The sequence below is a fragment of the Enhydra lutris genome, unplaced genomic scaffold (genome assembly GCF_002288905.1).
Source record: "Enhydra lutris kenyoni isolate GAN:26980312 unplaced genomic scaffold, ASM228890v2 scaffoldscaffold32, whole genome shotgun sequence".
NCBI classification, from domain to species: domain Eukaryota; kingdom Metazoa; phylum Chordata; class Mammalia; order Carnivora; family Mustelidae; genus Enhydra; species Enhydra lutris.
Window position 1 is genome coordinate 726,933 of NW_019154116.1, and position 16,681 is coordinate 743,613.

The following is a 16,681-nucleotide window of genomic DNA, read 5'->3' on the forward strand; positions in this document are numbered from 1 at the left end:
ATAGGGTAACTCGGCCTTAGCCACCAAGGTCGAGGACCGTCCGTGTGTCCCGAACTCGGCAGGGACCGGGAAGCCCACGTACTTGGCGTCCCTCGTTGAAGTTGGTGCTGGCTCTCCCCTCCCCGTCATGGGAACGGTTGTTTTCTGGGATTCGACAGCCTGTCTCAGCCAAAGTCCCTGGGCACGTAGGGCGGCCGTGTTAATGAGCTCACCTCCACTCTCCATGGAAAAATCTCGAAGTTTATGTAGCTGGGTTTTCTGATCATCCGCTGGGCCAGGGTGGGGACCTGGGTGGAGGATGGATCCCCTAGCCATGTCCCCCCTACTCAGATGCCCCAGGGCCCTGTCCCTGTCCCCCTGCCTCCCGCTCCTCGGAGACACAAAGTTCAGCCCTGCAGCCCTGCTGTGAACCTCCAAACACCGGCATCTGCAGTCCTCTTACGCTGCTGGTCACCTGGCTGCCTGCAGAATCCTCAGGGGCTAACGGCGTGCTGTGCAGGGCCCCCGTCCCGCCACACTCCAGCCTCCACCCTCCTCTCAACACCCCCCCCCCAACTGAGAGAACAGCGAGCAGCCCCCCATGGATACACCACCCGCCCAGGGCAGGTGGGGAGGAGACGGGTGGGTGTGGCCCAGGACGCCCATCCAGTATTCTGTCCCCTGAAGAGCGCCTTGTTTTGCAACCTGGTGTATTTGCAAGTTGTTGGAAATGCAGGATTTGTGGGCATAACATGCACCTGTCTAAATAAATCACTATTTCATAGTCTCAGCCTAAGTGTTGTCTAGATGCAGAGGGTTGAGCACATAGCGGGGCCCAGTCACTCAGGGGAGCGCAGGACGGCGGTTCTGGGGGGGTCGTTTTCTCTGGAGAAGTCATGACACAAAACTGCTGCGTCCACGGTGCCCTGGGCATGGTGTGTGGCTCTGCGGAGGCAGGAGGAGGGTGGGCCGTGGGCTCAGGGCCGTGGTGCCCCAGTGAGGTCAGGTCCGCTGGGTTGGGGGCTGTACTCCTGCCCTCCCCGTGCTTCCCTTCCCTTTCTCCCATTCCCCTCCCACCCAAGAGTCAGTGGAAGTGTGTCCACCAGGGCCCACACCTCTGTGACCCACGTATTCGGGCCCATGTGAGACCAGTGTCCCGGCAGGTGGGAATTTCACATCCGGGCCCCAGGCTGTCCCACAGGCATCCACTGGGGGTCCACGGGTCCAGGAGACCCCGCGGGAGGCCCAGGCTGAGTCTACTGCGTCAGCCCATCACGGACCATCCCACCGCAGGAGGACCCCATGCAGAGGGGACGATTTGCATGTCCCCCCGCCTGGCTGAGCCCCTGTGGCCACGGGTGCCTTGCTGTCCCACCGCTGCCTGAGGGCACCCGTGGCCGCTGGGGGCAAGAAAAGAAGCCCCTCCCGCCCCTGCCCTTGCCCCCGCCCCATCAGGGGAGCCCCACCCCTCCCCCAACCTGTGTCCCTGCACGTGGTGGGTGCCTGTGGGGGCCTGGGACTCGTGCAGTCACGGCTCTGCGTCACCCCTCACGGTGACAAGTGAGGCTACAGTTGTCCCGGAATCAGAGGGTTGATTAGGAAGTCAGTGGTTTTTATGAAACAACTAAACGAGCCAGTCTTGGGAGTCCTGGCACGTCCCCGACGGGGAACAGGATGCCCTCACCGGATGCGGGCTGGCCATCGGCCTCGGGCACCAAAGGAGGCGCAGGCAGAGGGTGTGGGGTCAGGAAGGGACCGCCTGGGTGAGAGCAGGAGCCCGGCCCCGGTTACCAATTAACTGGCTCCACTGGTTTTCCTTTAAATCGTGAGACCACACACAGAGGCCCGGGAGGGTTCCACGGAGCCAGGGCAGGAGCGAGCAGCGGGCATGGCGTGGGCCGGGGGAGCAGAGCCGCGTGGGGATGGCCGCGGGGACAAGAGGCCGGCATGGGACAACAGGTGCCAGTACCTGCTGAGCTGCATTGGCTTCGCCGTGGGCCTCGGTAACATCTGGAGGTTCCCGTACCTGTGCCAGACCCACGGCGGAGGTGAGCCGTCCCTGCGAGCCCCGCGCCGGGAGCCCGTGAGTGGAGGTCCGGCCCCTGGCCGCCCCTTCCGGGGCTCGGGGGGCTCCCCCAGCACCGCTCCTCACAAGGCTCCTGCAGCTCCGTGGGGTACGCATGGGCCAGGCCTCCCCCCACATCGGTTCCCAGGCCGTGGCACCCCCTCCCTGCACAAGAGTCCGTGGTTGTCACCCACAGCCCCGGGAATGGACCCTGAACGGCCCCCAGGCCAGGCCTGTCCTTTTCCGGGGTGCGACCTTGGGGCCCGTGGGGTCTCAGTGTCAGGTCAGCTTGCTGCCAAGCTCCCCTCTGCACGCGTAAGGCCTGAGGCCTCCAGAAGTCCTCTAGGGCCGTCTCCCCGCATCCACCGGGCCCCCTGCTGGAAGTGGGGGTGCTGTTCCCTTCGGGGGCGATTCCCCTGGCCCCCACCAGGAACAGGTCAGAAACGAAGGTCTGTGTGTGGCTGGTGGGGAGTCGTCCTGGCCCCTTGCCCCCACCCCGGCCGTGCTGGGTGCACAGGGGTCAGGCCGCGCCGGGGGAGTGTGGGCTGGGGGTCTGCGGGAGCCACCGTGGAACAGAGCAGGCAGGGGGCAGGGCCGGAGGTGGAGTCCCCGGTTTATGAGGAAGCTGCTTCCTGGGGGTCTATTCGGTTTTCCTGCTTATGAGAAGTTAGAGGAGACATCTCTGCGGGAGCCGCTGTCCCAGAGGTGTCAGAGCTTCCACGGGGGCCTGGGGCCAGGCGGGCACATGTGCCTTGGGTCGTGCCCCGGGCCTCCAAGCTGCCGTGTGCATCGGGAGAGGCACATGCAGACGCCCAGCAGTGACCTGCACACTGGCAGTCACTCCCGGTCAGTAAATGCAGCTCTGACTGGAACCGGCTGGCCGTCACACGGCGCTACAGTGTGCAGGGACTGTCCTGCGTTGGCTTCCGGAACCCGTGTGCTGGCGTGGCGTGGCCTGGCCTGAGGGCTATGACCCGGGCACTGGGCACCAGGACCAGCCCGTCACCACCTGCACTCACGGGCCGGGGGAGGGGGCCCTGCTGTTTGAATACTTCTTTTAGACCCTATTTCTGGGTGTGAAGCCCTTCCTGAAATGTCATAAAATAGTCAAGTTTCAAAGTTGCCCCTTTTCCTAAACAAGCACCCTCCCGCACAAACGACCTTTTTGCCTCACTTGGGCCACTGCTGATAACCTCGACGAAGAGATGAGCGGAAACCCTGTTGCATTTTTATTCTGCACAAACTCATGACCCGAGGGTGAATATTTTCTCTCTTTTCAGCGATTACTCAGATCTGTAGGCTTCTCCTTAGCGATAAGACTTAAAAGGCAACATTGCGGCAGAATTGGGGGAAACACTCAGCACACCTGCGGGCGTCCTACCCCGTCTCCGCGGCTCCTGGATGCACATCAGCACCCGCCCTGCAGGTGGGGATCCTAGCAGTGGCCGGCGCAGGGCACCCGCCAGGGCCCAAGGTTCCAGCCCGGGAGTCATTCATGACCCTGGCCATGGCAACACGCGTGGGGCACCCAGTGGTGGCCCGCGATCTCCGCACGGCTGTGTTGTGACCTCGGCACCCATGGGTTCCACGGAGCTGGTGGAGTCGCCACGTGATGAGCCCAGGGTGACCGTCCATGCAGCTGCCCAGCGGGATGCCTGCCCTGGCTCTGCACTGGCCGTCGCCGTCCCCTGCAGGCTTCCCAGCCAGGCTGTCGGTTCCACGGAAGACTCCCGGGTTTCACGGGCATAGCGTGGCATTTCCAGATGGTCTGGAGCCCAATGTTCATCTTGGCATCACCATGTCGTCCCAGCCACAGAGACAATCACGTGCCCGCCCTGGTCTCCGTCCTTTGTTTTCTCTCCAGGCGGTCTTGGGGGTATCGCTCCACGGATCCTCAGCCGTGACAGGCTCCGTCCCGATCAGACAGAACTTCTCCGCAACATCTCAGTGGACAGGGCTGGGTATCTCTCACCCAGCTCTGCTCGGGCTGGCTGTGCTCGGGGCTCTCCCAGCCATCTCGCCAGCCCGCCCTCCCGCCCGGGAGAAACTCCTTTTCTCTCTTCGTCTGACCCCACCGCGTGAGGGTTTTGCCCACACCGCCGATTCTCCCAATCCTAGCCGCATTTAACCCGTTTCTGCCGGTCTACCAGCAGCAAGTGCGGGCTGGACGAGGAAGGGCTCGGCCCGCGGTGCTGTTGCACGGCAGAGCACAGTGTCAAGACCTGGGTTCCAGGTCACCCACGGCATCCGCCCAACCTGTGGCAAGTTGGGAGCGCCGACAACCCCTCCTCGTGTCAGAATCTTGTAGAAGGGCTCACAGAACCCATGAAGCAGTCCACTCACTGTACCGGGTTTTTATAGAGAGCACGACCCGGAGCAGCCACGGGCAGGGACGCACAGAGTGAGGGCGTCGGAGCTCCCCGCTCCCTCCAGCACCTCCCGGGCTCCCCCGCCTGGAGCCGTCCAAGCCACGCAGCCTACGGTTTTCACGGAGGTTCCATTCTGCAGGCGCCGGTGATGGAGTCACCAGCCTGGGTGATGAGCCGTCTCTGGGCCCTACGCCCAGCCTGGAAGCCGAAGTGGGGCTCCACGTCCCGCCTCTCCGATCGCGTGGCTGGGTTGTCTGGGGACCGGCCGCCTCTTCCAGAGGTTTTTATCCAGGTTGCGGTTCGCGTGGGTTTCAGACGGGGCCACAGTGCACCGAGCAAGCAGTAGTCTCCGTTTGTGACCACAGAGCCGCTCCCTTCTCTTCTCCCTGAAGCGTGGCTGATTTGGCTGCGAAGAGGAAGGCCCCTCCCTTCCCCGGCACTGCTCCTCCTGGTGTCCCGGCTGGGCCCGCTGGCTGTGACCCTCCCCGCAGAGCAGGGTCCATGGGTCCTGGCCGGCCTGAGCCTGCAGGGCCCTTCCAGGCAGCGAGTCACACACCTGGGACCCAGAGCCCCTGTCTGACGCCCAGATACCCACTCCTGGGCTCCGGGCAGCTGGTCCCCTGTCCCTACCATGTTGCAGGTGTTTCTGTGAGGCCCAAGGGGGGCTGGGAGGTGCACACACCTGCGCGGGACCCCACAGAGCGAGGCGCAGGTGGGGTGGGGTGGGAAGAGGGCAGCCTGGGGAGGGGTCCCCCATCTGGACCCTATCTCCCTGGCCCATGGCTGGCCTCTCTCCCTGCCAGGGGCTCCGTGAAGTGGTCCGGGCTATATTCACAGCCCAGCATCAAGCCCCTGCCCGCAGGTACCCGGCTCGTCCCTGAGGCTACGGCAGCCCTCAAGGCCATCTCCCAGAATTCCACCTTGTTCTCTCATGCTTCTTTACAGTCTGGCCACGACGTGGATGACACCAGCAAGCACTGTTTGTCCCAAACGCTGGCGTCCTATGCAGAAGCTGATGCGGGCTGAGGGGCTACCTGTCCTCTCCGGGGCCCTGGCTCAGGGTCAAAACCTCTGAGCGAGACGCAAAATCCCAGAGAGAGCCTGGCCTCATGGAGGCTGGGCTGGTGCCAGGCTGCTGGCGTGGTCTTCCCTGTGTGTGGGGGGGGCAGTGGACCACACACTGCAGTTAACTGGGAGAAAGCGCAGCTCCCAACTGCACAGGGACTCCCTTCCCCCAGCAGTATGGGAACATGCACCGTCCTGTGGGGTGCAGGAGCCGGCACCCCACATACGCCCCCAGGCGATCTGGTGGGCCCCTCAGGGCTGTGGGTTCCCGGGAAGGCCGGGCCCCTCCCTCCTCACACCTGTGGCCTTTCTCCTGCTCCGGCCAGGGCTGGCTCCTGGGGGAGAAAATTGTGGCTCTCCCATGGATCCCACAGAGGGGGTCAGTGTGTGTTCCCTTGGGGACCACGGAGCCTCCTGCCACCGTGGCTACAGGTGCCCACCTCCCAGCCTGGACGCCCAGGCACGGAGAGACAGGTCCCAGCCTCCGCGCAGGCATGGAGCTCCAGACACCGTTTCAAATGTCCTCCTTCTCCGACATTCTGCCAGGAGCACAGACCAGCCCCACATTACAGCAGGGTCCATAATCGGGGTGCGGGGTGTCCCTCTAAGAACAACACTGCCCCCAGGGGCTCAGAGGTGGGACGCTGCTGAGGGATTGGAAATAACCACAGGCCAGGTGCCTGACGCGTAGGCCCATCTCCCCCAGCCCAAGGCCACACCGGGCCGTCGTCCACCCTCCACTGACCACGGTGTCTTTGCAGGGGCCTTCCTCATCCCCTACCTCATTGCGCTGGTCCTTGAGGGGATCCCCATCTTCTACATTGAGCTGGCCATCGGCCAGCGCCTGCAGAGAGGGAGCATTGGGGTGTGGACGGCCATCTCGCCCTACCTGGGCGGAGTGGGTAGGCTGCCCGCCTCGGACCCCTGCCCGGAGCTGCTGGGAGGGCGGGGCTGGGGGCCCCGTGGGTGCCCTGCATCAGCTTGTCACTCCAGTGCACAATCAGTGGCTTTGACCCTGCCGGAGAGGGGCCCGGTAGGGAGGTGCGTGTGGGTGGGGAGGGTAGGGCGGTACTTGTGGCCGCGTTCCCGTGGGAGCTCAGTCTGCTCATGCTCTCAGCACACCTCTTCCAGGAGGCCCGCTTTGGTTCCCGCAAAGCCCCAGGAGGCAGCTGGGTGCAGGGTGCTGGTGGGGTGAGCTCAGGGCACAGGAGGGGGAGGCAGCAGGCCCAGCCCCACGGAGCAGCAGCGAGCTCTCCCAGATCACCCACGCACGTGTCCCCACGGGTGTTGAGCCCACATGTCCTGGGAGCCTGAGAGTGTCCAGCGAGGCCTGGACAGAGGGAGGGAGCCTGTGACGCGCCCCGCACAGGGCTGCAGCACTGTGTGCAAGGCCCACCGGAAAGCCCATGCAGAGGCAGACCCCGGCCCGGCTGTGGGTGGAGCCACACGGCCCTGGAAAAGACATGTTGCTCTTGGGTGCACGCAGCCAGCTGTGGGCCAGCAGTGGGGCGGGCGGCCTCGGGGCGACAGGGAGCAGGGTGGGGTGCCGTGTCTGGAGCCCAGCGGCCGGGGAGGGGGAGGCGCTGACCACCGCCTCCTGCAGGGCTGGGCTGCCTCACCGTGTCCTTCCTGGTCAGCCTGTACTACAACACGGTCCTCTCGTGGGTGCTGTGGTACCTGCTCAACTCCTTCCAGGACCCGCTGCCCTGGAGCTCCTGCCCGCTGGACATCAACCACACAGGTAGCACGGGTGGGGGGGCGGCACCCTGCCTCACTCGGGCCCTGCTCAGGTTCCCCAGACGGCACACCCGGAACCCTGCTCTCCCTACTCTGCCGCACCTGACCGTGGGTGGGCCCAGGGCCCCCGTGTATTCACAGCCCGGCCGCGTGCATGCCTGCCCCGCAGTGAGAGGCTGAGTGGGTGGGAACTCGGCTCCTGCTGGATCGGTCCAACCCTCAGCCACGGTTTCAGCAGAGGACGGCCTCACAGCCCGGGAAAAAGTCGCTATTTTGCTCTGCTTCACAAAACTGTGTTAACCCTCCTTCCCTTCCTGCCTCTGCTGACAATAACTTGGCCTGTCCTGCACAAGGCCAGCCCAGGGGCAAGTCTGGGCCTGGAGCTCCCTATACCCACCCTCTGGCCCTTGCTGCGTGCCCTGGGCTGGGTTACCACAGACTGCACTCCGGGGCAGAGGCCTGCAGAGCCACAGCCAGGCCCGAGCCCTGTGGCCAGCCCCTGAAAGGAGCCTCCTGGTTCCAGCATTCGAGGCCGAGTGCCAAGCCAGCAGCACTGTGAGCTACTTCTGGTACCGGCAGACGCTGAACATCACGGCCGACATCAGCGACAACGGCTCCATCCAGTGGAGGCTGCTGGCCTGCTTGGCTGCCTCCTGGGCAGTGGTGTACCTGTGTGTCATCAGAGGCATCGAAACCACAGGGAAGGTGCGGCCCCGCGGTGGACCCCACTGCCTGCTCCCTCCAGCTCGGTGTTCAAGCACGGGTTTAGAAGCTGCGCTGGGAGGGCGCAGATGTGAGGGCCAGTGCGCTCCCTGGAGATGGGCGCCTGTACCCGGCGACACAGTGCAGACACCGATGGGGGGTTTTCTCCCCTCTTTTCCTTTTAACCCGTTTGGGTCTCTAGGTTTTAAGTGTGTTTCTCTTGATGTGCACAGAGGATCCTGAGTTTCTGGCGGTCCCTGCCCTTGTTTCACTGTTTAGACCGTTTACGTTTAGTGTGACCATCAGTGCAGGTTCTGCCGGCTGTCCTGTGATTGTTTCCTGCCCGTCCCCTCGGTTCTCCACTCTGGCTGCTCCCATTTCCTGGGTGTTTCTTGTGACCCCGCTCTGTCCGTCTGTTGGCTCGTCAGTGGTAACGGTTCTCCCCTCAGGGCTGGACAACAGGCTTGGCCATCTGTCCTTCTGGGAGTGATGCCACCCATGGGATGAGGCAGGAGACCCTCACTCAGGCTGCACTCCTTCCTCAGCTTTCCTGCCGCTGGTTCACATTTCACTACGACGGTCTGCGAGCAGCCAGTGTGTCCTGGCGTGCTTGTCTGAAACGGTTTACTGTCTCCTGAAGAGACATACATCAGTGACAGGGAGAAACGTGTCAGCGGCTCCTCACGTGGTTTCTGTGCAGGCCTGGGCCTCCGTCTTGCACGCCTGCCTTCCCTCCCCTCTCCTGGGGCTCAGACAAGTCCCGCGCTACACGTGTCCTCCTGTTCAACGTGGGTGACATAGCCCCTTGCCTTCCCCAACCGTGGCTCCGACACACGATTGTGGCCCTTCTGCCCAGGTCCAGGTGTGGGCATGTGCCTGCTCATCTCAGTCCCGTGAGCGTCTTTGTGCTTGGGAGGACCAGAACTACTGCATTAGACCAAAGCAACCATTAGGCCCGACAACCCACCACAAATTCCAGAGACCCCTGAGATGGAAGTCCCCGCAGGGCACCGGGATGACAGTCAGTCTGTGCTTGGGGACTGGGGCGGCAGTGAGGAAAGATTGTCATCGTGGATTTATTCTGAGCAGACCCCATGTGTGCAGACCCCCGACCACACCTGACGGCAGAGGGGGCACTGGTCCTATGCTGGGGAGATGGGTGTGGGCACATGTGTGGCCCCAGGGCCCCTGTGAAGTGGCCGGCTGTGGGCACTGGGGTGGAGGGGAGAGGTGCAGTGTGGGTAAGAGGGAGGCTCGCCCGCCTGGGACAGTCAGTGCCCACCCCAGACACAAGTGCGCATGTGACTCCACTTGTGACCGTCCCCAGGAGCGCCAGACCCTTGGGTCCTGACTGGGGCCCACACACCCCATGGTGCCCTTGGCCCCCCCTGGGCTGGAATCCCAGACGATGGATGGGGGCCAGCCACAGAGGCACCTACCACAGCTGCCTCTTGCGGGTTTTCTGCGGAGCGGATACCACTGAAAAGTCTAATAATTTGGTCTTTTTTAAAGGCAATTTATTTCACAGCCCTGTTCCCTTACCTGGTCCTGACAATCTTCCTTATCCGAGGACTCACCCTGCCTGGGGCGGTCAGAGGGTTAATCTACCTGTTCACTCCGAATGTAAGTTGGTTTGAATTGAGTCCAGGTTCCAGGCTCCAGGAAACGCAAGAGTCATAGGCAGAGCCCAGCCCAGCTCGCTCCATCCCCTGGCTGTGCGAATGGCCACTAGGCAGAGGCCAGGCCGCCCAGGGCCGTGTACGGGTGAGGGCAGGGACGAGGGTGGTATGGGGTCCCAGGGAGGAGGTCAGGGTCAGAGGAACGGAGCAGGAGGAGGACTTGACTTGTGACATGGATCCTGAGGGATGTTGCTGGTGGGGTTCAGGAAAGAAGCCATCTGGAGGCCCAGATGTCCCACCCCAGAGCCCTGCACCCCATACCTCCGAGGACCTTGCGAGCTGCTCACACTATACCCAGCAAGCTGTCACAGGACCTGGGGGCCCGCACCCCTCTTAGACCCTCACACACTCTCTAGGACCCCAGCATTCTGTGGGAGCTTCCAGGGGCTGCACAGCAGCAGGAAGGGGGCCCTGGCTGTGAACGTGGGTCTGCCTGGCTCCGTCCCCAGCAGCAGAGACTCCAGGTGCCGAGTCCCAGCCACCGCGGGACACTTTGAATCCCTCAGAACCCCCAGGTCTGAGAGGAGCAGAATAAACACAGCAAGTCAGGCTGCTCAGACCCATTTCCCAGCCCTGAGCAGTCTGTCAGCCACACTCCAAGCCCACGCGGACAGGAGCCATGGCCCGTCACAGAACAGCGTGGCCGCGCTTGCTGAGGGAGCTGCCCTCTCGGCGGGGGTCCGCAGCTGCCCACACGCCTTCGGGGGAGTCGTCTCACAGGAAGCTGGGGCGGGGGGTTTCCGGGGCTGGTGGGTTCCGTCAGCGCACAACCCTTCCCAGGTGCGGACTCTCCGGAACCCGCAGGTGTGGCTGGATGCGGCCACGCAGATTTTCTTCTCCCTGTCCCTGGCCTTCGGGGGACACATTGCTTTTGCGAGTTACAACCCGCCCAGGTAGGGACCAGGCTCGGGGTGGGCTCCCTCCGACGCTGGGGCCGGGCCTCCCGTCCCGAAGCTCCAGGAGAGCCTCGTGCCCGTGGGGCGTAATGTCCCATGTGGCCTGCTGTGAACCTGTGCTAAGAGCAGGCTCACGGGGCTCCTACCACCGGGCCCCCACGGCAGCCACTAGCGTGTTCCGTGGAAAGAGCCCGGACAGTTGGTCCCTGGAACAAGGTCTCACCAGGGCTGACGCCAGCACAGGCAGCACAGATGTCATGCTCGAAGCCAGAGAAGTAGAGACACGGGGTCCATCAGCTCCCTGGTCACTTAAGATAAATGCAGGGCCCACATGGGGCCACCTGTGGTGAGGACCCCGGGTGCTTGGCCCCAAAGCACCACCCACTGCCTCACAAGCCCCTGGGGTTCTATGTGGCGGCCAGAGCTTCTCCCCTGCCAACGTGCAGGGGTGGGATGGGGGCGTGGGGGGCTTCCCAGGCCTGAACCAGACAAGGGACCACCTCAGCCCCCTCCACGTAGCTCGTGTGGAGATCATGTCAGCAAAGCCCACTCCAGGCTCCATGAGGCCCCACACTGTCCTTAGCTCCTGGTCTCCAGGCCTTGGGGACAGGGGTGGAGGCTGAGGCTTTTAGACCACCACCTTCTTGAGCTGGGGTAGGCGGGGCAGGGCCTGGTCGGGAGGGGGTTGAGGGGAAGGAGTCAGAGGGGAGGGGATCAGCTGGAGGGTAGGCAGGGAGGGGTCCATGGGGAGGGGCCATGGAAGGGGGTCTGAGACCATCCTGAGACCAGCAGGGACAGACCCAGGTATGGGGGCCGTGGGCATGTAGGCTCTGTGTGGGGGTGGTCCTAGGTGGGGATGTGGGGATGGCCCTACACACAGATGCGCCACGCGTGTGTGCCTGCCAGGAACAACTGTGAGAAGGACGCGGTGACCATCGCCCTGGTCAACAGCATGACTTCCTTGTATGCGTCCATTGCCGTGTTCTCGGTTTTGGGATTCAAGGCAGCCAACGACCACGGGCACTGCCTGGACAGGTGAGCATGGCGCCCTTGGCTCTGAGGGCGGGTGTCCACGGAGCACGGCCCTCAGGCACTCGCTGCCACTCTGGGGTCACTCAAGCACCGTCTTCCCCCCGGGGGTGAGGAGGAACAGCTCCAGAGGCCCGCGCCCCCCGCAGCCTGGAGCCTGACCCCATATGCAAGTGGGGTCTCCAGCCGACGCTGGCTAAGAGGAGGTCATACCGATCCCACACCTGTGTCCTTACGAGAGACTGGCGGGGACACGCAGACACACACGGGGGAGGCCGTGTCAGGAGGCAGAGGCTGGAGGGACGCAGCCACGAGCCTGGGGACACTGGGGCACCAGAATCTGTTTGTTCGAAGACTTTCGGTCTGTGGCCCCACCACGAACGCACAGGACACGGAGGCCGTCAGCATCACGGGCACGGAATGGCTAAGAACCGCAATTCTGGTTTGCAAGCAGCCCTCCAGAGGTGGTCGAGCAGGCCCCGTGGGGGGCGCAGGCTCAGCCCTCTGTAATGGTGCCGGGCATCCACAGTGCCCAGGGCAGCCCCCTGTCAGCCGTGACACCTGTGCGAACACACTCAGGCCATGTTCAGGCCATGCTCGCGGGCGTGAGTGGGGAGCCGGAGCAGATGCACAGCCTGAGCTCGGGCCCTATGGGCCATGTGCACCCGTTGGAATGTTCTGGAGAGGCTACAGGGCCCGCGTGGTGAACGGCGTGGTCCCCACTGGGGAACGGCAGGGGTGGCTCTTCCAGCTCTTTCCACCGAGCACCGTGCATGAGTCCGTGCTCACCGGGGCAGCCGGTACTCAGGCCTGCACGGGCTCCCCGGCCCAAGCCAACGGAAGGGATGCTTGTGACCGAACAAGGAGAAACCAGAGGGCCCCCAACCCGGGCCCCGGGCAACTCTTCCCAAGGCCACGAACGGTCCAGAAGCGCCACGAGTACTCATGTCGAGGTTACACGAGATTTCAGCAAGTGGGCAAAGGGAGTCCGGGGACATCCCCGGGCTTGTGTGAGCCGCGAGCCTTGAAGCCAGGGAACACCCGCTGGGGACGGCAGGTGGGGGGCTATCCAGGGCCGCTACTCTGACCTGCTGTGCCCTCGGGGGAGTGTCCCCTCCAGGCCAGGCTCTGTCCCTGCAGCGAGTGCAGCCCGGCCCTCCCCAGGTGCCGGTGTCCTTCCAGGTGTTTCCGGGTGCAGCGCGCCCGGCCTAGCGCGCCCCCGCCTGCCTGTGTCCCTGCAGAAACCTCCTTCGCCTCCTCAACGCGTTCGATCTCCCCGACCAGAGCATCTCCAGGGACGACTACGCCGCCGTCCTCGCGCACCTGAATGCCTCCCAGCCCGAGAGCGTGGCCAGGCTCCCCCTGGAGGTCTGCCACCTGGAGGACTTCCTGGATAAGGTACCCGCGGGGCCCGGCTTTGTTCCCGAAGGCTGCAAACCTTGTCCACAGAGCTGGCCCGGGCTGGCGTGGCAGCTGTGAACAGAGCCTCCAGGCCAGCCGTGTGCCTCTGTGGGGCTGAGCTTCCAGAAAGCCCGTGGCCTCAAACCCAGTGTGTCCGACGGGGCCCTGCCCAGGAGGCTGGAGACCAGGCCTACCCAGGATAGTGGGTGTTGCTGGTGCAGAGCTGGGCTGTGGCCAGTCGGGCAGCTGCGCCCAAGGAGGGGCAGCCGTGAACCCCTGGATATGGGGGTGATACCCCTGAGACCGGCACCCCAGGCCTGCGGCCCCCCGTGAGCTGCATGGTGATAGGGGGATGGGTTCCTTTCCTCAGAGGCACACCTGGGCTTGCCGTGTAGCCAGAAAAGGGCGGGGCTACCACCTTGCCCCGGGGCTGGGGGCGAGGGGTCCCCTGTGGGGTCACAACGCGAGGCCCCGTGCGCATGTTGCAGAGCGCCTCGGGCACCGGCCTGGCCTTCATCGTCTTCACGGAGGCCGTCCTCCACATGCCGGGTGCCCCCGGCTGGGCCGTGCTCTTCTTCGGGATGCTGTTCACCTTGGGCCTGTCGTCCATGTTTGGGAACATGGAGGGCATCATCACACCACTGCTGGACATGGGAGTCGTGCGCAGATCTGTCCCCAAGGAGGTCCTGACCGGTGAGCAGACAGCCAGCCCGCCCTGTGGGACTGTCCCCATGTCCTGCAGTCTGTCCACTGCCACCTGCTGTCCAGATGCCCTCCCTCCGTGACCGTCCCAGCAGGAGCCCAGGTCTGGTCCCGCCACCCCTCAGGGCCGGTCCCCATGGCTCTGCACTCACTCAACATCCCACGAGGAACATCGTGGGGGACCCTGGGGTCCGGCAGGGGCAGAGCAGGGGTGAGTCCCAGCGCTGCCCCCGGGACAGCAGGCCCCCATCATGCGTCCTCCTGCCCGCGGGCACGGCGCTGGGGGCGCCAGGGGCAGGGCGGTGGGCTCAGCCGCAGAGGTGCCGCTGTCCCTCCAGGCCTGGTCTGCCTGCTCTGCCTCCTCTTGGCCACCGGCTTCGCGCTGCAGTCGGGAAGCTACTGGCTACAGGTGTTCGACAACTACGCGGCTCCCCTGAACCTCATCATCTTTGCCTTCTTCGAGGTGGTCGGTGTCGCTTACGTGTACGGGATGCCCCGGTGAGTATGCGTCCCCTGCGGCTGCCCTCTCACTCCCGGCGCTCCCCCCCCACCCCCGCCCGTGCACGAGGCACCCGCAACCTGGCAGCTGCCTGCCCGGGCCGCACAGGACAGGGCAGGACCATCTGAGCCCCCTCCCCAAACAGACTTCGGGGGGTTCCCCATGGTCCAAAGCAGCTCTGTCGGGACCCGGCCCCACCTCGTTGCATGGGCCTCCAGACCGTCGGGGGGTGGGGGCGGTAGGCCGGCCCGTCTCCAGCCTCGCACGGCAGACTCCTGCGGCCAAGGATGAGGCAACTCTAGGGCACTGGGGGGCCTCCTGTCCTGACCCTCTGAGGAGGCCCAGCACGTGCCTCGCCCATCCCCACCTGGACTCACAAGTGCACCACACCTGCCCCCTCTGTCCCTCCCCTGTCACACTTGTGCTCACACATGTTGCACCTACCTGTCACACCTGTCTTCATACCTGTGCTCACACCTGTCAGTCTCACTTCTCACACCTGCTACTCCTGTGCCTCTGCTCAGACGGTCCTAGAAGTCGTGACCCCTTTCCCTGTCCCCTAGGGGGTCCTGGGCAGCCCCGGATGCTGCTCTGTGGCATTGGGGCCACGGGCTTGTGCCCTGGAGAGGGAGGAGTAAGAGGCAGCCGTCCAGTGGGGACTCGCCCAGCAGTGAGGACAGAAACAGTGAGCCCTGGGCACAACCAGCCACGGGGTGTCAGACGGAGATGCTTAGGAGAAGAGCTGAGGGAAGGGCTGTGAGTTCCTGCCGGCTCCTGGGCATAGTGGGCATAGCTGACACCGGGGCCCAAGGTGGCTGCTGTGGCCACTGCGTGTGCTGGTCTCCTCTACCCCCAGACCCTAGCAGAGACTGGGAGACCCCAGGAGCTTCCCTGCCCAGCCCTCTGTCCCAGCAGGATGACCTTTCCACATAATGACTTGGGAAAGGTGTGGGGGTAACAGAGTGCTGGGGACAGCCCCTGTGGGCCCTAGCTCAGTGACACTGGCTGAAGGCTGTGGCAGAGCAGGTCAGTGGGTGAGCTCAAGCCCAGTGTCTCTGTGACAGGTTCAGCGATGACATAGCCTGCATGACTGGGAGGCGGCCTGGTCTCTACTGGCGGGTGACCTGGAAGGTCATCAGCCCACTGCTGCTGCTGACCATCTTCGTGGCCTACATTGCTGTCCTGGCCTGGACACCGCTGAGCTACAGGGCCTGGGATCCCCGATACGTAGGTCCTCTGGAGGGCGCTGGGAGCCACTTTGGGCCTGCCCTGGCCCTTCTCTGGTGCCGTCCAGGGCCCAGATATCATCCTAAGTGACTTCATGGGCCGCCAGATGTCCAGAGTCCCCTGGGGGCATCAGAGCCGACCCTGGCAGGGACTTGGGCAAGGCTCAGTGGCAGGAGGACTGAGCAGCCTCCAGGTCCCCAGGGCAGCTCAGCCGGGGACGAGGCCTTGAGACGCGCTGCTCAGGCGCTGTGGGGCCGCCCGTGCGCACCTGCTCCTGGTCTGAGTCGAGGGAAGGTGTGTGTGTCATCGGGCTGCCGCTGAGTGTGTTCCAAAGAAAGGGAGCACAGGGTAGTCTGCTGCCAGCCCTTCCCTGTCCCCTGGGCGGCACCCTGAGCTGCAGGGACCCCGCCGACCTGCCACCCATCGCGTCCCTCCAAACCTCACTGAGCGGTCCCTTCTCGGGAGCACAGAAATCATTTGTTCCAAGCCCTCCTTATACATGTGGCCCCACGTCGGCAGCGGTAGGCGAGGGAGGAACGGCACCATGGTTTTCAAGAATTTTCATGACAATTGTCCTGTCAGATTCCCACACTCGTGCCTCATGGTGACCTCAGAAGAGACGCCTCACGTTGTGTGGATGATGTCACCATCTCTTACAGAAGCGGGAGCGGGACACGGGGTCCAGCACGGCCCCGAGGCCGTGCAGCCCCTCAGAGTGGTGGGGGGCGCTCCACAGATGGCCCCAGATCTCAGACCGGGGTCTCAGGGACCCCATCCCCATGAGAGGCTCAGCCCCAAACCTGAACGTTTGGGTCCCCGGGTCCTCGCTGCTACCGCCCCCCACCCCCACCCCAGACTGAGTGAGCCTGTTTCATGTCAGGAAGAGGCCGGATGAGGCGGCCGACACCACTCAGTCCCTGTGGCCAAGGGTCAGCCTCACCTGCCCCTTCCCCAGAGTCTCACCTATGGTCTCGTGTCCCCACAGGCACGGTTCCCGTCATGGCAGGAGAAGTCGTACCCGGGCTGGGTGCAGGCCACCTGTGTCCTCCTGTGCTTCCTGCCCGCACTGTGGGTCCCGGCTGTGGCACTTGTCCAGCAGCTCGCCAAGCGCAGACAGAAGCAGGACACCTGGCAGGATGGGTGTCCGAAGCCGCAGGATGGAGGGGCCAGCTGAGGGTCGGGCTGGGGGTGGCGGGGGGACCGGCCTATGGGCCTCCTGCTGGCAGAGAGCTGGACCCCATTACACACTTGCCCAGACCCTGACCTGTGGCTGCTGCTTCCCAACCCCACTGCGTTCCGCCGACCCTGCTCATGGCACAGCCCAGCTCTGT

General features: G+C 64.2%; 1 protein-coding gene across 1 annotated transcript; it reads left to right on the forward strand.

Moving 5' to 3' along the window:
- The first annotated feature begins 1,867 nt into the window (after positions 1-1,867).
- LOC111153454 (solute carrier family 6 member 18) lies at positions 1,868-16,613 on the forward strand. Its single transcript, XM_022512478.1, has 12 exons — positions 1,868-2,027; positions 6,240-6,380; positions 7,082-7,219; positions 7,739-7,920; positions 9,430-9,540; positions 10,377-10,489; positions 11,399-11,527; positions 12,763-12,919; positions 13,411-13,615; positions 13,963-14,122; positions 15,188-15,350; positions 16,336-16,613. Exons 1-12 carry the CDS (start codon positions 1,868-1,870, stop codon positions 16,522-16,524), a joined length of 1,848 nt encoding a protein of 615 aa, XP_022368186.1. The 3' UTR covers positions 16,525-16,613.
- Positions 16,614-16,681: the final 68 nt, after the last annotated feature.